Source organism: Uranotaenia lowii, chromosome 3 (genome assembly GCF_029784155.1).
Source record: "Uranotaenia lowii strain MFRU-FL chromosome 3, ASM2978415v1, whole genome shotgun sequence".
In the NCBI taxonomy this organism is placed as follows: domain Eukaryota; kingdom Metazoa; phylum Arthropoda; class Insecta; order Diptera; family Culicidae; genus Uranotaenia; species Uranotaenia lowii.
The window spans coordinates 183,745,284-183,769,521 of NC_073693.1; the positions used below are offsets into that span (position 1 = coordinate 183,745,284).

Genomic DNA, 24,238 nt, shown 5'->3' on the forward strand with positions numbered 1-24,238 from the left:
TATTATCTGACGACTTCTTGTTTTCTGCCGAAGGTTAACGCGTGTGCAGTAGATTACGACAAAGTAAAAATTGAAAATAAGGAAAATCCGTTTATCAATAAGTCAAGACCTTATTTTTTATACTTGACCATGTGAAATACTCCAGTTCAATCTAAATCTTATTAAAATCATCAAATTGAAGAATTGTAATGCAAATATGAGTAGAAGTAAAACTAATAAAAAATAAATTCCATGAAACTGTTAAGGAGAAAACAACTAAGTGATCGTATTCACTAAAGTTTTAAGTAGTTACCTGATGAGACATGAACGATTATATTATCCGTCATTGAAGTCCCATCGTTGTCTGTGGCGTTTTATTGAAATAATTTTTACGACTTTTTATAAAATATCTTTACCCATAATTTGTTAATTATAAACCTAGTCAATATATTTAGGATGTAATGTATTGAAAATAGAGAATGGGGTTATAAGTTTAAAAACGTTGAAAAAAAAAGCAAACAAAATAAAAATAATGTCCACCAGTAGCTATCATACACCGCCATACTTTTAATAAATAAATATAGGACTTACCGCCACTCGGCTCTCCTTAAGGTCCAGCCTCATCGCTAACGCCTCCCGCATGAATACGTCTGGGTAATGACTGGCTGAAAAAGCTCGTTCTAGTTCTTCTAACTGCCATGAGTTGAAATTTGTTCTCGATCTCCTCCGTTTTGATGCACTGCTTTCGTCGTCTCCGTCTGCCGCAGATCCTGCCAATAAAATTAAATAGTGTCATAAGCTACACGAATCTCAATTCACGTGACACAGAGGAAAAAACGATTTCAAAATACTTTTTTTAATTATAATTAATGTGTTTGTAGTTGTGACAATTTTTGCAAATGATGTTCTGTCGCTTGGTTGAAATGAAGAAGTTTTTCGACCTTAATTTTTGGGCAGCAGGTGCGCCATCTATAATGCATACTATGAACCACCCTTTTTTTAAAATCAAGGCTATTTTTGATTACGTTTTCTGTTTCCTAGAGCTTGACCTTCAAAATAATTTTTGATTTAGTCGAAGTTATAACAAATTTAGCCGATTGTCTTTTTTCACCCCACCACAATTTTGCGTAACGGCACGATACCACAATCAGTAAAAACAGCGCATCCATTTTAGGGGCCCATTTAAGTGCTATGCAGCGAAAACAGTTGCATTTGGAGACAGCCTTCTTTTTATTACAGCCATTCATCGTGTCAATCGTTATGGAACACTGATCGATTTGCAGTTTCCACAGATCGTTAGTCTCCTCAAGTACTAGACATCCAATTTTTCAGTTTTTTTCGCCTTGTTTATCCCCGCAAAATACAGGCGAGACTAGTCAACGAAAAGTTTCTGGCTGAAAACCTGCTAGGTGACCGCTGAAGAGTTCGTTTTGCTGTCCATTACGAAATATCCACCACTAGCAGTACAAACATTTTGCGAACGATTTGAGCACCGTATTTTGTTTATTTTACCAGCTTTCCAACCTTCTAAATAGAATTCTGTTTATTTTCAGCTAGACGAACCAGTCTGAAAAAATATCTTTTTTAACACTTTCTCTATTGATATTTCAAGATTGAGCTTCAAAAAACTTTCCACATTCCTTAACTTAAAGGAATCAATTATCTTCACTTTTATTCAACTTTAAGCTCACTATTGGATTCTCTCGGACTTCTGAAACCACCATCTTACCATGTTAACTTTGGCAGAATAGTTGATTTCCAGATGTTTTTTGGTCTACCATTGGGACTGGGAGAATTCAGAATCAGAATTCAGAATCAGAATTCAGAATCAGAATTCAGAATCAGAATTCAGAATCAGAATTCAGAATCAGAATTCAGAATCAGAATTCAGAATCAGAATTCAGAATCAGAATTCAGAATCAGAATTCAGAATCAGAATTCAGAATTCAGAATTCAGAATCAGAATTCAGAATCAGAATTCAGAATCAAAATTCAGAATCAGAATTCAGAATCAGAATTCAGAATCAGAATTCAGAATCAGAATTCAGAATCAGAATTCAGAATCAGAATTCAGAATCAGAATTCAGAATCAGAATTCAGAATCAGAATTCAGAATCAGAATTCAGAATCAGAATTCAGAATCAGAATTCAGAATCAGAATTCAGAATCAGAATTCAGAATCAGAATTCAGAATCAGAATTCAGAATCAGAATTCAGAATCAGAATTCAGAATCAGAATTCAGAATCAGAATTCAGAATCAGAATTCAGAATCAGAATTCAGAATCAGAATTCAGAATCAGAATTCAGAATCAGAATTCAGAATCAGAATTCAGAATCAGAATTCAGAATTCAGAATCAGAATTCAGAATCAGAATTCAGAATCAAAATTCAGAATCAGAATTCAGAATCAGAATTCAGAATCAGAATTCAGAATCAGAATTCAGAATCAGAATTCAGAATCAGAATTCAGAATCAGAATTCAGAATCAGAATTCAGAATCAGAATTCAGAATCAGAATTCAGAATCAGAATTCAGAATCAGAATTCAGAATCAGAATTCAGAATCAGAATTCAGAATCAGAATTCAGAATCATAATTCAGAATCAGAATTCAGAATCAGAATTCAGAATCAGAATTCAGAATCAGAATTCAGAATCAGAATTCAGAATCAGAATTCAGAATCATAATTCAGAATCAGAATTCAGAATCAGAATTCAGAATCAGAATTCAGAATCAGAATTCAGAATCAGAATTCAGAATCAGAATTCAGAATCAGAATTCAGAATCAGAATTCAGAATCAGAATTCAGAATCAGAATTCAGAATCAGAATTCAGAATCAGAATTCAGAATCAGAATTCAGAATCAGAATTCAGAATCAGAATTCAGAATCAGGATTCAGAATCAGAATTCAGAATCAGAATTCAGAATCAGAATTCAGAATCAGAATTCAGAATCAGAATTCAGAATCAGAATTCAGAATCAGAATTCAGAATCAGAATTCAGAATCAGAATTCAGAATCAGAATTCAGAATCAGAATTCAGAATCAGAATTCAGAATCAGAATTCAGAATCAGAATTCAGAATCAGAATTCAGAATCATAATTCAGAATCAGAATTCAGAATCAGAATTCAGAATCAGAATTCAGAATCAGAATTCAGAATCAGAATTCAGAATCAGAATTCAGAATCAGAATTCAGAATCAGAATTCAGAATCAGAATTCAGAATCAGAATTCAGAATCAGAATTCAGAATCAGAATTCAGAATCAGAATTCAGAATCAGAATTCAGAATCAGAATTCAGAATCAGAATTCAGAATCAGAATTCAGAATCAGAATTCAGAATCAGAATTCAGAATCAGAATTCAGAATTCAGAATCAGAATTAAGAATCAGAATTCAGAATCAGAATTCAGAAACAGAATTCAGAATCAGAATTCAGAATCAGAATTCAGAATCAGAATTCAGAATCAGAATTTAGAATCAGAATTCAGAATCAGAATTCAGAATCAGAATTCAGAATCAGAATTCAGAATCAGAATTCAAAATCAGAATAGATCTACCACTTCATAGTAGTAGGCCCGTGCTGAACGAAAATTTGATATGTGATGATAGTGCTTCCAAATAAATTCTACCCGCTCATTTTCACCATCTTTCATTTCATTCATTTCATCATTATCTTAAGATGTCCCTACTAAAAAGGACATCACTTTTCACCGATAAAGCCGGTAAATTAAATAATAAATCTACTTTACGGTGAATAATCTCTTCATATAATCAGAATTCAGAATCAGAATTCTTGTGGAAGTTTTTTTCCGGCCAGCAGATTATTTTAAGAAACAATGACAACTTAATATAAGGTTCCAACGTTTCAATCGTTATTGGATCTTCATCAAGGATTTTTCAACAGTATCGAAATGAATTAATAAGAAGAAGATCCAATAAAATATGAACCGTTCAGAAACGGATTAGAATTCGGATTCAGAATTCAAAAACAGAATAAGAACACATAATCAGTATACCGATATTGAATTTAAAATTCATCTAATCAGAAGCTATATTAGCAAGATCAAGTAATGAATCCGTATATGTATTTTTATCCGACGGTACTTGACGGTTTGGTTATGTTTAAAAAAAAAAAAAGGCTACACGTTACGATTGAAACATTTTTTCTCAGCTATAATAAATAACTTTTTTTTGGGGAAATGTCAAGTTTTTCACTCCATACTCCATACATTATTGTCGTAGGCTTACCAACACTTTGGAATTTGTTTTCCCATTTCGACTAAACAAATTACTATTAAATGCACCGCCGAAGAAGATTATCATAACGAACGACAGAAGCAAATTAATTGTGATTGGATAAGTCATTCAGCGAGAAGAATGAACTCACGGCACACAGGCCGCATTTAGTTGAGTGCTATTTTGACAAAATTATTTAAAAGGCACGACGACGACAAAAAATGAAAGCTCAAAGCGAACGAACAAAAACCGACGCAATTCAGAATCGAGCAAAGTGAGGCTTGCAGCAAAATGCGCTGACAAAGTGAGTCTATAATGGGACCAATTGTTGAGTTGTCGTGTAACAAAAGCATGCAATCAATAACCACATTAAAGGACCTTATTAAATAACATCCTACCCAATCGCTCGCAGTCAGTCAGTCACAAAATGCATCAATTAAAAAACACATTGTCTGTGTGACTGAACCGGGGAACTGCTGAAGATATCGAAAAAAATTCGCAAAAAAGTAAATAGTGCTCGCCGTTTCCCATACATACATACATACGCATTAAACTTAAAATTTCGAAGGATAAAATATAATCACGTTTCACTTTTCAACATTTTTCAATAAACTTGAAACGAGTGAATTTAAACACATTTATTTGAAAGGTTCGCCAATTTCGTTCAGTAATTGATCCATCATGCAGTAAGAAGACAATTGGTTATAAGCCTTGCCGCTCCAATGTTGCTTATTCAGGCCTATCTGTGTCTGTCCTGTGGTTTTGGTTGGGTATCGAGCGCCGATCTTTCGACTTTCGGTCGTCCTTTTTGAACTCGAGAGATACGGGAAGTGATCCACTGGCATGTTTCCTACCTGGCTGTTCCCTAAATGAAGTCATTATAAAAATTGATTTTAATTTGAGGTAGTTTAAATTTACGAGCCTTGTTTTTGTGGGTTTATCATGAGTAACAATTTGCTTCGGTAATTGGAATCGAGAAAATTGATACCTCCGAATAATCTTCATCAATATCGATGGGTCCTTCTCGATCGAAATTATGTTCGTTTCTGGTTTTGAGAAGCCACGATGACTGATAATTTTGATCCATCCATGTTGCCATGTTTCGGCTTATAGTTCATGTTCAATGAATTTCAATCAACATGAGTGAGTCCGATAACCATCAACAACAAGTTATCGCGGAATGTTTTTGTTTGTCTATTGTTATCGCTTTTTCATTAAATACGAGATTTTGGCAGTTTTCAAAATTGTATATATTGTGAATTCAAATAAAAATTTTAGAAACGTCGCTGGTGAACTGGCAACAAATACAGACTTCCGACAATCTAGTACTTCACTTTTCTTTGTTGGAAGTCTTTCGCAAGTCGGAAGTCCGCACTTCCGAAGTAAAATTTAGTGCTGGCACTATTATAGCAGTAGACTGAGTCGATTTGGAGTCATTTTTGAATTTCTCAAACCCTGGGGTCAAAAAAGCTTCGTTTTCGTCCAAAACTCATCCATGATTTTTAAGCAAAGATTACATGAGTAAATTTGAACTTTTAGGTTTGTACAGGAAAATTGAATATTTTGTACAGAAAAATCAACATCATTTTTGTTTCTTCTGTTAAACCGAGCCTGTTTATGGTTTTTGTGCCAATTTATTAAGTTTACAAAGGAAATTTTCCGTTGAACAACTTTCTCTAAGACCGTAAAATCATGCCTTATTAGACAAAAAAGTTATTAGGTGTTAAATAGGGGTATGTCTTCTGACAATGAAAAACAATGAATTCAATTGACATCTCTGTTGGATTCCTAGCGAGGTACTGCATGATTACTTTTCATGCGAAACTTCGCGAGGGCCCAGCAGTGATGTCTATTGAATCTATTGTTTTTCAATGCCAAAAGACATACCCTGTTTATATTATTATTATTATTATAACTTGGGCTTGACAAATTCAAAATGACTCAAATCGACTCAGTCTACTATATCGGTTTACAACATAACTTGAATAAAAATTAATTAAAAAATTTCACTTAAATTGCTGAATTGTTGTTTATGCGCAAAATATTTTCATACTGACTTTTGAAGCTAATATGTTAAGCTAAGCTACTCAAAAGCATGGGAAGCAAGCAAAATAGATTGTTCTGAAAAAACGGGCACCCAAACTCATGGTAATAGTTTACGTCTACACGGAACCCATAATTTGATTCATTGAAAATTTATCGCTTTCGATTCAAAATAATTAAATCACCTGCGCAGCGTCATAATTTAATCACACACTATGGCAAAAAAAAACTGCCATCAGCAAAGAAGCGAAGAATGAGGAGGGAACGTCTACCGAAATGAACCCAGAAAGAGGCGAAAACGCAGAGAAAAACACGTCCGGAAACAGGGTCCGCTCAAAAAGAAGATGTTTAAAAGGACTGGCGTTGATCGATAATTATATAGCTGTGCGGTTGCGAATGAATATAAAGACATTACCAAGTTTTTGCTGTTGAAGATGTGTAAACTACTAGCTGGCAAGTGAGTAAAAATACACCTCTACTTCCATTTTTGGACTCGAATTCATCAGTACAACAGCGTAATCTATTTCGCTTCATATATGTAGGATAGGCGACGAAAATTGACAAGGAAACCCTAAAGTAATTTATTTTGATGGGCTGGCTTTTGACATGAAAATTGCCCACCTATTGGTCGTCCGCCAAATAAATCATCATACAAAACGATACTTTTCTTTGCATTAACCCGTCAAATTAAAAAGTGGTTTCCACGGGAATTCTCCGAACCGGTAATCTTCCACGCACCGTGCCAGTTATCTGAGGATTTGAAACGGAACATAGGCAACCGAAATTAAATCATCTGACAGAGTTGCCTTATCGGCGGCTTATAATCTGCCTATAAAATTCACCAAATCAGCTAATTTATCCCTCTTAGAGCTGCTCTACAATTAGATCTGATGATAGGAAACATATTCTTCGCAACCAACAACTGTTCTGGGATTAATTCGACACGCCGTCACAGGCCGTCGATAGTGTTGCAAGCGAAGTGAGCAAACAGAGCCAGGGAAAAGATCCATGCAGTACGCCGGTCACGTGGCTTCCGAACTGCTCGGTAAAACTATTTATGACACGCGGCATGTACTTAATTTTCCACTTCTTAATGCAAATATTGATATCAATTGGACTCACTTTTTATCTTCTCTCGCAAGTGTATGAAGCTTATTTATTCGCAATAAAATATGCCTCACTCCTGCGTGTAAAATAAACACCAACAAACCGGTGGGATATCGGGTTTAATTCTGCTCCGAGACTTATCGCATTACGATTGCACGGTAAACTTATAACAGTGTTAAGAGCGCGTGGATTAGAAGTACGTACGACGGTTTTGTAAAATCCAACCCCTAAGATGCGGTTCCCCTCGATGATTGAAAACATCGCACGGTCCAATATGTACTGGAAGAGATTCCCACAGGCCCACCACCGAAATGTTTGGTTGCATCAAGGGACGTTTTCCGGTAGATATACATCAGCGGCGACGACGTTCCAAATCCTTACATGACTAATCCGTTCGGATAACTGTGAACAATTTTCTACGGGAGGGATTTCACAAACAAAACAAAATGTTGTTTTTTGTTGTTGTTGTACTTACATTAATAAAACAGACGACTGAGCTCACTGAGCTATTCGATGCAAAAATTTACGAAAAGTCCAATTCGGTTGGTTGAAGTATCGTTGAAGTTCGAATTTGGTCCAAACTGATTCACACTTCCCCTAAATTTATCCAAAAAAAGGGAATTTATTTATTGTTTTTTGATTTAACAACTATATTTTCTGATCAAAAGCATACCAAAGAGGCATGTCAATAAGTAGACAGACATAACAATACTTGAAGGTTCGTTTTGGTAGTCTGTATTTATCAGTGGTCTATATTTCAAGTTGGCATGATGCACTATGCGTTATCGAGTCACGTGGTAATTTTGAATATTGTCTCTGATCATTATTTATTTTTATTTACATAGTATTCCGTCTTACGACATAACTTGACGAACATAATTCCTAAAATTCACTCGGTCCATGGCAACCGTTCTCCAATTTCTCGGGCACCCCACGTTCGCCAGATCACGCTCCACTTGGTCTAACCACCTCGCTCGTTGCGCCCCCGCTCGTCTTGTTCCTACCGGATTCGTGGCGAACACCTGTTTTGCAGGACAGTCATCCGGCATTCTCGCAACATGTCCCGCCCAGCGTATCCGGCCAGCCTTCACCACCTTCTGGACACTGGGTTCGCCGTAGAGTCGCGCGAGCTCGTGGTTCATCCTTCGCCTCCACATTCCGTTCTCCTGTACACCGCCAGAGATGGTTCTTAACACTCGTCGCTCGAATACTCCGAGTGTACGCAGGTCCTCCTCGAGCAATATCCATGTCTCGTGCCCGTAGAGAACAACCGGTCTAATAAGCGTCATATACAGGTTACACTTCGTGCGAGGGCTAAGTCTTCTCGACCGCAGTTGCGTCTCTGATCATTAGATATTGCGAACCTTGAAAAAGCTTTAGGCTTGTACTACTTAATTTCGGGTATACATTTTCTGATTTCTCCATGAGGAAATAACGTACAAAATTGTTAAAAAAAATGTTTTGTAGGGTTTTTATCCAACTTGTAGGGAAAATACAAAAAAAAATATTGGTAATATCAACTATTTTTTCCACCACTTCGCCATATCAGATGATGTTTTGACGTATTAACCATCATTTTTCAATTTAAATTAGACTTTTGCCCAATATCTGCACAGCAAAAATTGTTTCCTGTAAAATTACGCAAATGCTTTGTAACAAAAAGGAGCAGGACATTTACCGTAATTTTACATGTCGAAAAACAAATAACGTGACATTTAATTTTAAGTGTACAACTTTTTTACAGGACATTCGCTGTAATAATAAATTAATCTTCGTTAACTTTTAAGGAAAACAATTAAAAATTACAGGTTATGTTAATTACAGGTTGATTTGTTTCAAAGGTTGCAGTTTCAGTGACACGTAATAGTCAAAAATGTTTTCTGTGTGGGCAGTGGGCAAATTGATGGAGGAAAGCTTTAATTGAAAAACATCAAAATTATTCTGAATTAGCTGAATTAGCGATCTCCTGAAAACATTTCTACTTGTAATCAACTTGTCCATACATGGTTGCTCCAGTAATGAAAAATTTGGTCTTCTTTCAATAGCCAAATTTAAAATTGTCAAGTATACAATTTGGCTTTCCAAATCATCAAATTGCATGCAAATTTATCCCCGAAAACAATTTTGAACCTATCTGGAGCATTCCTCTTACCGTTAGCAAGGTAAAATTTCTGACCCGATATTTTTCGATCTCGGAAGTCTCAACACTTTCGGTAACTCAAGATACTAAATTTTTAGAATTTGATTCAGTGGATTTTGAGACGTAAAATGTCGAATGTCGGCGTTTTCCTGCTTTGGTTCAAGATGAGATTTTTTGATATTCGAATTTTTCCTATCAAAATAAGATATAATTTGGTACTCGCAGGCTGTTTAAATATCTCAAATTATATCAAAAAGTCCAAATAAACGTTACTAAATTATATCACCCTTTGATAGCATTATGTCAGGATTATATCTCAATCAGATTGGATATTGACAACCAAAAAAGACAAAAGTTTGAGTCTTGCATTTAATCAAACCAGATGTATCTGATTGTATCAAAGCAGATATAATCATTTTTTCGACAAAAACGACAAAAACGAAGATTTTGATATCAAAGTAATATCTGAATTAAATAATAATATCTCGTTGAGATGGGTTTGAGAAGTAGTTTTGATATGCTCTCCGCTCGGGCCCGATCAGAAGGGAAAAACAAAATTATATCAAGATGAGATATTTTGATACTATTTTTTTTTCTATCTAAATGAGTTATAATTCAGTACTCATAGGATGTTAAAATATCTCAAATTATATCAAAAAATCTATACGATCATAGCTAAATTATATCAGTTTTCGATATGCTCCTATCAAGATTATATCTGGGTCAGATAGCAGAGTGGCCAGTGAGTTTCAATTTTCAAATTTCCGGTTTTTCCCGGTTTTCCCGATTGAGATTTTATGGTTTCCCTCGTTTCAAAATACGCAAAAAATTGCCATTGCCATCAAGTTTTTTGACCAAAACTGAAGATATATTTATGCAAGTTGTAAGTAAAAGTGTTAGAGGACTTCATTGTTTTTAGCTTAATCTTGAAACTCACAGGTTATTCAAATTACGGTGATCGTAATACGATAAGAAAATTAGTCTAGTTGCCCGAACCTTAACCGAAAACTGTTATTTTTCAGTCTTTCATAATATCCTCGCTTTTTATAAGAGAAACTGCTATAATTTATTATTTGCATGGATAAATTATAGTTTGATTATGATGGAATAAAATACTTTTAAAATTTCAAGTTTAAATACTAATTTTTTCTGTTTTAATCTACTGATTAATATTCTGATAGATTTCTTCTAAAGTTCTTAAAACAGACTCATATGATAAGCTTGTTCATGATAAGCAATCTGATATTTTATTTCGGTTCTTATATTGAATACTGGATCATGTTTCTGTTTGGATACCTTTAACATTTTTATTAGAATGCGCTGAATTCTTGATTTTCTGTCATATCTCAAAAATGCATGTTTTTTATTCAATTTTGTAGGTATATAATGTAAACAAGAATCACACAAAAACTTGGTCTCTTATTACATCTTCTGCCACCTGTGCGTTTATAAAATAACCGAAACAAATGGTGGCATCTTTTCTTCCGGCATTTTTCTCGCATGGAAAAAAAAGTTAAAATGGAGCTAAAGATTAAAGAAAATATTTTTGAAACCACATAACTTCGAGGTTATGTCGTCTATCAGAAATCTGATGGTTGATTTTTGAAATTACGTTTTGATAGTTTTTGACAATTTTTAGTGTTTTAGTTCATAAAACACAAACATAATATTTATTTATTTTTTTATGATTTTTTTGAGGTATTGTAAACTCGGCTGGAAATAAGTAAAGTCACGTAAAAAAATCGCATTGTTCAATCCATTTTAAAACTTGCATTGAACATTAGATTTTTACAAAAATAGCTTTTCAGAAAATATGTCGACCGCGTTAAGACATGAATAACCGAATTCATATCTCTATTCTATTAAAATTCAATTTTTTTTATCAAACTAATTCGATATTTTAGTCGGGCTCTTCCAAATAATTCCCCCAGTTTAAATGTGTTTGCTAGATTTCTGCTAATTTTTCCAAGTTCCGTTTTAGCATAACGTGTTTTTCTAAAAAAAATGAGCTCCTGATGCTGACTCGAGGTTCATAAATTCTGGACTAACGGTATTATAATTCCAGTTATAAGATAGATGATAAACTAAAATCTTAGTTTTCGAGATGTGAATTCAATAGAAAACTGTCGGATGTCAACATATGAATTCACATCAGCTTGAGCTTGAGCTTGAGCTTGCTATCAACTATGGTCCACCTGCAGCCCTTCCTGGCCAATGGCATAATGGTTGCACTCCGTGATTGGTTCGAGATAATCAACATTGGACAATTAACCAAATGAAAGGTGCTGGGAACAAGCAACACATTCTCACTGTCCAATTTTGAGGATCCCAATCTTTAATATGAACCAATTACGACGCCGGCCAAGTCCATGTAGTCGATAGGGGAAAGGAAGTGCAGCACTTGTGATGATTTGTTTTGCGGAGGCCGGCTGTACGCCATCCCTCCACAAATCTCACGCTGAGTTTTTGGGGTTTAAGGTAATGTGGCATGGAATGTCACCTTGGTAAGCGACGCGCCTTCTCAAAACCTACGCTCCTATTTATTCTCTCAAAATTTCTAAGTTTTCTATTGGAACTCCTCTTACTAGAAGGCTGAAAAATGTATAGGCTATAACATTTTTAGCTCATTAATTTATGTAAGTCATCTAACTACTTTCTAACTAACTACTAACCGTTTGGCTTTTAATGCATAAATTATTGAAGAAAAAACTATAACTCCGTAACAAGCTTTCCTTATTTTAGGACTTTTTTCAAATCATCTTTAAAATTGTTTAAATAGGATTAATATTATTTTTTTTTAAGGTGCGTTAAAATAGAAAACGATTAGCATTTGAATATCAAACAGTGAATTTATATTTACACACATGAATTCCCTGTTAAAAGAAGATTTTCAAATATCCTAAGAACCAAGGCAACCCTAACTGAGCGTTAAATGATTAAATTTTACTAAATTACTCGAGACTGGATTATTTCTATAAATACATTATTAACTGTGAGCGTTATAAGTTTTTACTTTCTTAAAAATTCATCAATGTATAAATCTTTATGCTTTTAAATGCTTTTTTTAATGCTTGTTTTAAAAAAAAAAATAGGAGAAATGATTATTACTGAACAGCGAGAAACTTTTATATTCACCTAATTCACTTCTATCTGAATACACATCACAATCTATCTCATTTTTATCAGCATTATTTATTGAATCAGGAAGATTTTTACAAACTCCGTAACTTTATACACAAATTTTCCTGAAAAATAAATTGAAAATTAAATTTTTAAACTCTCATCAGCAAGCAATTAAGGTGAATATTTAAAAAAACTCCGTTTGAGCAGTAAAACATTTCTCAAAAATTAAAAATGAACGATTTTTTGATATTTTTCCTTCTTTTAAATTTTGGCAACATTCAAATTCATCACTTATCCAAATCGTAAGAAATTATTTTACTAAAAAAAAAAACAAAGGATGGATCTCACCAAATTCCTGCATTGCTTCCTTGTTATCGTAGGTTCAGCAATCCCTCTCCGTCAAGCTCTGCAACCGCCATTTTCAGTATCTTAGGTCAAAAGGTTGGTTAAACATTCATCAAAATTTTCTGCAGGCACCTCGTTTGAGGAATTTGATCTAATTTCCACTTCAAGCAACACGTTTTTTCCCGAAAAAATCTTGACAAATTTTCGGAGCCCTTGTCAAAAACGTCTATCTCAGGGGTGAGCAACCTTTTGAACCAACGGGCCAGTTTTGTTTCAAAATCTTCTCGGCGGGCCGCACTTATATAAAAGAACATTCATGAATTATTCGCAGAACTCTAAAGATTATAACAAAAATGGACGAATGCCTCCTGTGGAGTTAAAATCCCATAAAAAAATTACAAAAAAAATAACAAAAAGTTTTGATATTTGAAAAAATTTAAATCGGAAAAACTACAAAACTTTAGCGAATTTCTTTTTGATATTGATAATTATATTATAATTGTTATTTATTTCACATCTTACAAAAAATTTAATATCGTTTTTATATGATGCAAACCGGACAAAATCAGCCAAAACTGATAATCTACGTAACTTATTGAAAGTCAGGGTTTCATGGTGTTTTGGAAATGATTGAATTTTTTCTGGTCAAAACCCACAAATTACTTAACAAAAATCAAGAAGAAAAATTGATAAATAATTGTTTTTTCATCAAAACTCATGTTTTGATAAAACTAGTTGAAAAAATAGCGTTTTGAAGTTTTGGAGGCATAAATTCAAAAAATTTTACAACATAATTTGTATTTTATGTTGAGTTGTCCAATAAAGTTAATGAAGCCGGGCAAAATCCGGACATTTGCAATGCATTCCGGGCAACCGAGCCGAGCCGGGCTGTTCCCAAATTTTATATTAAATATCCGGACAAACCCGGATAAAACCAGGCAACCTTAAGCTAAGTATAGCACACTTATAGCTTTAAAACGAAAGATTTTTTTTTTAATTTTGTGGTTCAAATAAACTGATCAAAATTTCGGTTTTCTTTACATATTTCCAAAAAGTCTTTCCACAGTTAAAATAGCCTTCGAAGCCCTGATTTTTCTGATATTAGTGTGAAAATATTTTTAAGATTACATGTTTATCAAACTTGCTGAAATCTTGGGAATAATAATAATTTCACAGATTCCTAAGATATATGATAATTCAGCCTGAAATTACATTCTTTATTGTTAACTTTTTCAACATTTGTAAAAGGTTTTATAAAAAAAATAAAAAAAAAATAGTGTTACTTGGATAGGATTTCTAACGCTAAGAAAATTTTCTGACGCTGTTAATATGAATTGTTATTTACCAAGTGAAAAGACTAAATTTTTCAACGCTTGGTATAAAATCAGCGAAAAATTTTACTGATTTTTTTGATCAAACACCGAATAACAATATGTGTTTTGTAAAGAACATAGATTTTTTAAGCAAGTTTTAATCTCAAGTTTTAAATCAATTACCAACGAAATAAGCGTTTTTGTCGAATTTTATTAAATAATTATATAAAAAAATGTGATGAGTAGATTTATCATACAATTTTATCTTTGACAGAAATATAAAAAAAATCATTATCATGTGCTCAGCAATAGTGTTCTGATTTTTTTGGCCATTGCCGACTCGCTATTAGTTATTGATTTTGAATTTAAAAGCCTTCAAAAAACTAGGAAAATTGCTTCCATATTACGTTTTTGACAATGATGTTGGACTTATCGCTTTTAAAATCACATTGAATGTTAGAATTTCTGGAAAAAAGAGTCACCAATCTAAATGATTGTTGAATAAGTCCAAACAAAAACACTTAAATTTAAAAAAAGTAATTGACACATCAACTATTTCTGGTCAATAAGAATCCAGTCAATAAGAATTTTATCATAACTAATGATCTATAGCAGAAAAAAAATCGAGAAATTGATTCAATTTTAGAAAGGCTTCGCGGGCCGCACAATGTGGTATCGAGGGCCGCATGCGGCCCGCGGGCCGCGTGTTGCTCACCCTTGGTCTATCTTTTTTTCCCTGACTACTTCGATCTCCACAATATATGAATTCACATCAGAACTATAAGGTCGCGGCATTTAGAATTTTTTTTAAAATTCCATTCACTTATTTCCTAATTCCGATTTCAGTTCTATTTTTTCCATATATTCGCAAGAAAGTGCACAATGGTAAAACATCTTTAATTAATTAACGCTTTAAAAGTTAACTTCCAAGACTTAAAGTATTAAAACTTCAGTTGTAAAACGTTTATTTAATTTTAAAACTTTGTTATATTCACTGCAGTGCGTGAGCTGAGAAATAAGCTTAAGTTGTGGTCGATAAATCTCAATTTTTCAAATACTCCCGACTATTTACTCATTAATCTAAAATCATTTTTCTCATAAATATAAAATCCTGACATTTTCCTGCTCATCCCAAATAGATAACAATCCTGGAATAAACGACTATAGGTTGTAAAGTTTCTGAGAGAATGTTCCGTCATGAGTAAATGAATTTTTTTTTTTTTTGTTTCGATTATAGTCGTTTTACCATCTTTATGGCATTCGCGACTTTATCAACGTTGCAGTTGGCGGATCGTTATTGAAAAACTATCCGGTACAACTGTGTTCGATGTTTACTCTTGGGCTCGAACTCGTGGACATCGGCTCAGGAAGCAACAGACTTGCCAACTGAGCTATATCACAAGCCCAATGAGTAAATGAATGTATTTTAGGATTTAATAGGATTTATAAATAATTTTTCCGATTTTGATGTGAAATTCCCGATTTTTTCCCGGTATCCCGATTCGCTGGCCACCCTGAGATAGCATAGTTTGATATTAGGCAGAACAAAACCTATCAAAATTATAACTATGAATGCTTCGAGAAAAAATTCTAGTGGAATGTCAGTCTTTATTTGCTATAATCATGCTCCATTTTTGGTATCCAAAATATTTGATTTAATTTTATGAATCTGCTGAGCGAAACACATTTAAGTACGGTTTGGGCCGTTGACTTTGATGTCCGTGTTTCATGGAAAGTTATATGCATATCAAAATAAGATACGGTTATAATATATTATAACAATTTGGAACAAATTCTTTATCGTTCAAATTGAGTTCAATCCTATTCAAGAATGTCAATCAAAATCAGATATAACCAAGATTCAAAAAACCAAGAGTCGAAAATTATGAGAACAATATTCTAACTGAAAAAGATATAAATATCTCGATGAGATATGTTAAAGTTCTTATTCAGATATGCTCTCCTGATCGGGTTCAAGTCTGTCAATCAGAATAAGATATACAGTCCCCCCACAATCATTAGTCACTTAACGTATCATTTCACCACAAAATGTTCTTTAATTCAGGTGTTAGTGGACCTAACATCAAGCTTTGCATGAATTTCAGTCATTAAATATTCCCTCTTTGATTTCAAGCGTGGTTTTGTTTCCAATTTTGTTGAAAAATAAAATAATTTAACGAAACAATCAACGTTTTTCAAAACCAATTATGGGTCAAAATTGAAACTTGTAACAATTATTAGTCATATTGCCCACAATTATTAGTCACATAGAAGTCCATGGCAACACTCGAATATCAACATGAGAATGAACAAGTTTCTGGCAAACATTCAGGGGCATTCTTCGCTAGTATACGTTCAAGGGGCAATTGGGTTGAGCTAGCAACCAAGAAATGTTTTGTTTTGCTTGCGAAAAAGTGACCCATGATTGTGTGGAACTTGGTGGATTCTGTAACAATTATGGGTCACTTTTATTTTGCTAAATATTATTGAATTTTAGAATTTCATTCGCTCAGTTTTATTTGGAAAATGTATACTCTTCTTTTGTGCTTATATGAGACCAATTCATTTGTTTGGAATCTTTAAAATGCCCACATAAGGGGTACCCACATTAACGGTTTAAGATGTCAACCTTATAACATTGGAATTTTATGCGATAGTTTGACGGCTTATAGTTAACCTACGATAAAAAGTATTCAAACAGCAATTTTACTGTTATCAAACGCACAGATAATATTTTTAATGCATTTTGATGATATTGTCGATTAACTAAAAATAATAATATGATATAATTTCTTTTGGTTTAGTAGATATCAGCAGTTCTAATGATCGGTGACTCATAATTGTGTGTGACCCATGATTGTGGGGGGACTGTAATTCAAATTGGAGAAACTCAATATCGAAAATTTAGAGTGCTTAATTATAACTGAATCAGATGTAAATATCTTGGTGAGATACGTTTGAGTTATTATTTTGATATGCTCTCCTGATCGGGATATCACCAGATAACTAATAGTGATAAAAAACTTACTTTTGAATGTGTTTTTTCCTTACAAAGTTTGGGTTTGAAAAGGCCTACTTTTCCTACCGATAAAAAAATTTTCGAAAAAAAGTACTTTTTGTAACAGTTTTCAGAATAGTGCAAAAAAGAGCTACTTTTCGACATTGTTTTGATTTGGAAGGAAAAATCTACAATCTGTTTCTTCAGGTTGAAAAACTTGATTCTGAAGCAAGGAATATTTAAATATGGTAGCGCCCAGAGCCATATTTATTGGTGTTTTTGTGACGTCACAAAAACGATTGTATAGAGAATTCATATGAGAATGGAAGAAATTTCAAAGATAAGCACGTTTTAGAATGAAAATGAATTCCAATTTCATTTTGATTGTGTGGCCTTACACTCACATTTCATTATATGTTATGAAGTTTTTTGGTCATTTGAAGATTGCATAATGTATGTATTTTTTCTAATTTTATTATTGAACGAAATCTCATCTCATCTCATCAACGCAAGAAAATGAAGAAAAAATAAGCTTTAGAAAGGATAGAGGCGAATCTACCAAGCAAGCCTCTCTAATAAAATAAATTAAATTAAATTACTTTAGAAAGGTCTAGCTGGTAGTTATTGAGTATTCAACTAATTGTCATGATTTTTATCTAACCGTTTTGCCATATACAATTCTTATGTAGAACAATTAACATCAATTAGTGATTGTTAACTCGGTTTACTAAAATGCCAATAAAAGATTGTGGTTTTGTATACAAAATTGTATTTTGATTACTTTTTTGCGATAAGGAACTTGAACTGCACTGACTTGAACATTTTCATGGAAAACTTTGAACTAGTTTTTAAAGTTTTGCAAATTTGAGCAGGGAAAATCCACAATTTTTTTCGAACTTCGATGGTCTATTTTATAGAAAAATTACTCGAAATCCAACTTTTTAGTAACGATCTTGAAGAGCAAGAATCCATCTAGAATAACATGTTATCAAAACGGGAAATTTCCAGCAGATTTTTCGAATTGTCAACGAAAAATACATGTTTTCTAGTAAATTAACAATTTTTTCGTGATTGTGACGTCACAGTCTGTACCAAAACTAGAGCAGGGCTGCCTTGGCACTACCTTCTTTAAATATTTCTTGATAACGGGTATAAAAATCACGGACGGATGAGATTTCACTCATTTTCCCGTTCATTGGTTGCACAACTTGCGTGATCATTGGCGTATCTTTTCTCTTCATCTCAGTCCTCTGCCGAAAAAACCTTCTGGATACTGGGTTCGCCGTAGAGTCGCGCGAGCTCGTGGTTCATCCTTCGCCTCCACACTCCGTCCTCTTGTACGCCGCCAAAGATGGTTCTTAAAACTCGTCGCTCGAATACTCCGAGTGTACGCAGGTCCTCCTCGAGCAATATCCATGTCTCGTGCCCGTAGAGAACAACCGGTCTAATGAGCGTCATATATAGGTTACACTTCGTGCGAAGGCTAAGTCTTCTCGACCGCAGTTGCTTGTGGAGTCCATAGTAGGCACGACTTCCGCTGATAATTCGCCTCCGGATCTCACGACTGCTGTCATTGTCTGCAGTCACCAGTGAGCTGAGATAGATAAAATCTTCGACTATCTCCAGCTCGTCACCGTCGATCGTGACCTTGTTATTACTGGACAAGAGGGTTCGGTCAGTCTCGGATCCGCAGGCCAGCATATTGAGATTAATCTATAATTAATCACAAGCAGCTGTTTTTAGTTTTTTCAAAAAATTTCTTCGAAAATCAGTTATTCTGTGTTTGCTCTGAACTAGTTTAAAAATTTGTTATGCTAACAAATCTCATCTCTAATATTTGGTCTGCCTGTTGAAAATGTTGGTCACCTATGCTTTTAATAAAACATCTCTAATAACAAAAGATATAAATCAATCAACTAGGAGAAATGTGAGATGGCTTAGTTGGCAACACACTGAGCCGATGTCCATGAGTTCGAGCCCAAGAGTAAACACAGTTGTACTGGATAAGATTTTCAAAAAATAAAAAAAAACGGTTAATGATAACACAAAACCCACCAATTGCACCAGTCTACACGGGCTCAGGTACTCGGATGTTTTGTTTTGCGAACTTCGCTAACCAAATTATTGATGTTTAGTGAAAAATATTTTTCTAAAAAAATAATTCGACGATATCTTCCATACCCAAGCGGCGCAGTTTAAAAATTGAAATAAAACACCTATCGTTGATGGAATTATCTGGCCGCCGGATATTTCTTCATTACCATTGCTATTGATGCAGAAATGGTGGCCGCCAAGGGACTATGAACACTGAGGATGATTGATGATGAGAACATCCGGAAAACTACGAATGATGGAAATGATAGAAAAAAAAGTCTATCCACAATAGCAGGACGTACCCGAAAGTCCTTTTTCTTTGGATGTCATTAACTAAATTAGCACCTTCTAAGCGATGAAGTGAAATATAAATAGGAGAATCAATTTTAGAAATAACCATCGGGGAGCTCACAAATTCCGCAGAAAAGCATATTTAATTCATTTTGTTGTTTGTGCTTGAATGAGCAACGATGGCTCGCCAAAAACTAGATTGTACAGTTGCGCCTTTATTGAATACAGTAATAATTACGTAATGCGATAGCAATCTACTCTTCACTCGACATGCAACTCAATTATCACTTTATTAATAAACTAAGTTATATCTACATGAACGAGCGTTTATCGCGTGGATAAAAGAAAATGCAGAAGCTAAATGTTAATAGATGGAGAGCAGTTTTTTGTTGTTGTGTTCATCATTTTCAAACGAGCGTCTCTGTTGGTTCTCATAAGAATTTAATTGAAACTTTCTCGGTTTTAAAAAATCAATAGTTTTTCTGCTCCACTCTTCAAATTCTGGTGAATGAAAAACATGTTTTGAAATAATCCTTTGAAATAATCCAGTTCAAGTGTTAGAAATTTAGAACTTTTTTACACGAAATAAATCGATAAAGTTAAACAACCTAAGATCTACTAACGTCCCTCATCCGTCCCAAATTTTTTCACCTGTTAAGGTTCTAGGATTGTCAATTTGATACTCCTAAATAAACCGTTTCTCAACCAATCTGTACAAAAAAATTGTTTCGGTAAACTAGTATCATATTTTATAAAGAATATGACCCATCCCACGCGCCTGTCTACCCTAAAAATGAAAATTGAAAAAAAAATTGAATTGAAATTGTAAATTCCTAATTTGAAATCGATTTCTGAATCTTAATTCCAAACAAAAATTCCCAATTATTATGTACAGAACAGTCAGAAATCTCTTATTTGAATTTTGAATGTATGATTTTCTATATGAATTTTATCTTCAATTATTATTCGAAATTCCAATAGTGAATCTGAATGAAAATTCCGAATGATGAAACTCTAATATTTGAATTCTGGATCACCATTATGGAAGTTGCAACCCGATCAGGAAGGGAAAACTAAATTATATCAAGATGAGATATTTTGATACTAATTTATTTTCTATCTAAATGTGTTATAATTCAGCACTCGTAGGATGTTAAAATATCTCAAATTATATCAGAAAATCTATACGATCATAGCTAAATTATATCAGATTTTGATATGCTCCTCTCAAGATTATATCTCTTTCAGATAGCATAGTTTGATATTAGGCAGAACAAAACCTATCAGAATTATAACTTATCTAGATATGCATGCTTCGAGAAAGCTTTCTAGTGGAATGTCAATAACCCTCATTATTTGCTGAAACCATGTTCCATTTATGGTTCCCTGATATTTGGATTCTATTTCAAGAATCTGTTGAGCGAAACTCATTAAAGTACGGTTTGGGCCGTTGACTTCGATGTCCGTGTTTCAGAAAAAGTTGTTCGTATATCAAAATGAGATATAATCATTTTATTTTAGGACAATCCGAAAAAAATCTTTATCATTGAAAATGAGCTCAACCCCATTCATGTCTGTCAATCAGAATAAGATATAATTCAGGTTGGAGAAACTTAAAATCGAAAATTTAGAGTAATTAATTATAACTGAATCAGATGTAAATATCTTGGTGAGATACGTTTGAGTTATTATTTTGATATGCTCTCCTGATCGGGAATACTGCATACCCGATCAGGAGAGAAAAACTTAATAAGATCAAGTTGAGATATTTTGATACTATTTTTTTCCTATCTAAATGAGTTATTATTCAGTACTCGTAGGATGTTAAAATATCTCAAATTATATCAAAAAATCTATACGATCATATCTAAATTATATCAATTTTAGATATACTCCTTTCAAGATTATATCTCGTTCAGATAACATAGTTTGATATTGGGCAGAACAAAACCTATCAAAATTATAACTTATCAAGATATGAGTGCTTCGAGAAAAATTACTAGTGGAATGTCAATAAACCATATTATTTGCTAAAACCATGTTCCATTTTTGGTTTCCTAAAAATTGGATCCAATTTTAAGGATCTGCTGAGCGAAACTCATTATTGTACGGTTTGGGCCGTTGACTTCGATGTCCGTGTTTCAGAAAAAGTTGTACATATATCAAAATAAGATATAATCATTTTATTTTGGGACAACCCGAAAAAATTCTTTATCATTGAAAATTATCTCAACCCCATTCAAGTCTGTCAATCAGAATAAGATATAATTCAGATTGGAGAAACTTAAAATCTAAATTTTTCAGTACTTAATTATAACTAAATCAGATGTAAATATCTTGGTGAGATACGTTTGAGTTATTATTTTGATATGCTCTCCTGATCGGGTAACAATTAAGAGTAAAAATATCGAATCCAAATCTCGAAAATGGTTTGTTATTTTAAATTTTTTCTTTAAATATTCCAAAATGATAAGTTTCGTACATGTAAAATGAATCTGATTTTAGTATTAAATGCAAAACCAAGATTCGGATTAGGATTTTGTCCCAATGGTGAACCGAACTATAAATCAAGAATAACAAACTAGATACAGATCCCACAATCCAAATTTTGATTTTTATAAAAAAAAAAAATAGAAAAGGAACATCGGAAACGATTTAAACCTAAGCTCACCAGATATTTCCCCCCACTTATCCGGGCAAAGCAAATACGGACTATAATACGAACCACAAAAGATCTAACATCTGGTCGCAGTGGTAGGAACCCAACAAGGAAAAAAAAATACGGACTATTTTATCTTGCAAAATCCGGGCATCGATGTCAAAGTTTACAACCTAAAATCAGGGCAACATTCAGGCATATTTGAGAATTTTTCAATTAAAAGCAAGAATAAAAAACTTGAAAAGTTGTATTTTTTCATCGAAACACATCAGACAGTTTATTTGGATAAGCTTTGCTCAAAAAAATTGTTTTGGACGCAATGTACATAGTTGTTATTAATAAATTTAAATTTTTCCTTGGCTTTGCGAATACAGTAAAAACAATTCGGGAAAAATCCGGTCCACCTTAGTGAGTCTAATCTTATTATTAATATTAAATTCGATATTGTAAAGGACTGTGTCAAAAATTCATGCATCAACCTCTTTTGTGAATAATTTTTGATAGCGTGTTTAATAGTAGATAGTCTTTATGTCTATCAACAAGTGAGAAAATTTTGAATTTTCGAGGTTTTAGTTTTAGTTCTAAGATTATTCAAAACTTAATAAAGAATTTTAAATTTTGAATTTAGAGGAGAATATTTTGTTGACATTTTTTGGATTCTCAAGCAACTTTTTTTTTTTTGGTTTCGATCATAGTCGTTTTACCATTTTTATGGCATTCGCGACTTTATCAACGTTCCAGTTGGCGGACAAATATTGAAAAACTTATCCGGTGTTCGATATTTACTCTTGGGCTCGAACTCGCGGACATCGGCTCAGGAAGCAACAGACCTGCCAAATGAGCTATATCACAAGCCTTCTCTTGCTACTTATCATATTTTTGGAGTGTCTAACATTTCACTCTATCAATCTATCAATTAAGTGTCAAGTTTTAATTCATTTCTATTCTTGAACCACACGTAGCTTTAAGCATCGCAGCGCTAATGTAATAACATCACTAGAATCGGTATGAAATTGCCATTCTGGTGACCAGTGCAAAGTTGAATTTAGATTTTCAAAAATCAGATTAGTGAAATGTTTGAAAACAGCTACCTTTGGAAATTCGTCAAAAAGTCTGTGTTTCGTATTTCGAGAATCTAAGATGTGTCAAATTACGTCGAAATTACGTGAAATTTTTTTTTGAGCATTTGGAAGCGGATCTAAAGTATTTTTTCCGAAGCATATTTTTTCGAATTTTTCTTTGAATTTGAATCACGTAAAAGTGAATAGTTGTAGCCGAATATTGTCTGAGTATAGTACTTGAGTTACATTTATCTGTGTTTACATTACGAGGTTTCCAAAACTATAAATTTTATAAAAAAATGAGGAGAAACAAAAGAGATATTGCGATTTTAAGCGAGGAGTGTCAAATTGACACTCAATATCCCATTTTTCTGGGCTTTTATATACCTCCATAAAAGTAATAATGCATAATTAAAGATTAAAGATTCCATGAATTCATTGGGGGTCCCCGAAGATTTTTTTCTGAGTTTGGGTGCGCCAGAATAAAGGTACAAGCCGCCAAGCTACCAATAGTTTCATAGTGATACTCAAGAGCGGAAGAGAATGAAGAGAGATAACATTTTCAAGCCGTTTTATTTCGATTGAATGATTTTTTAAAAGATTTTCGAATATCGCAAAAATAGGTTCCTGACACTCATGCTCTTTTGCAAACCATTCCTGGGTGGTCTATTGGTGGTCAAACGTAACTTCTTGAAAGAATTTTATACCGGAATGGTCACCAGGAGACCATGCTGAAGGAAATTGAAAATTTGCAAAAAGTTCGAAGCTATCTTTAAATTCGTCAAAAATTCTTTGTTTCGTATTATAAGAATCTAAATGCTAAAATTTGTCAAATTACGCCCACT

General features: G+C 33.4%; 1 protein-coding gene across 1 annotated transcript in view; it reads right to left on the reverse strand.

Annotated features, from left to right (window-relative positions):
* Positions 1-24,238, reverse strand: part of LOC129755148 (homeobox protein unc-4-like) — a 101,354-nt gene that overhangs the window by 38,453 nt on the left and 38,663 nt on the right. The window contains exon 2 of the mRNA XM_055751499.1: positions 571-749. Coding sequence (XP_055607474.1) covers positions 571-749 — 179 coding nt within the window. The remainder of the gene's footprint in view (positions 1-570; positions 750-24,238) is intronic.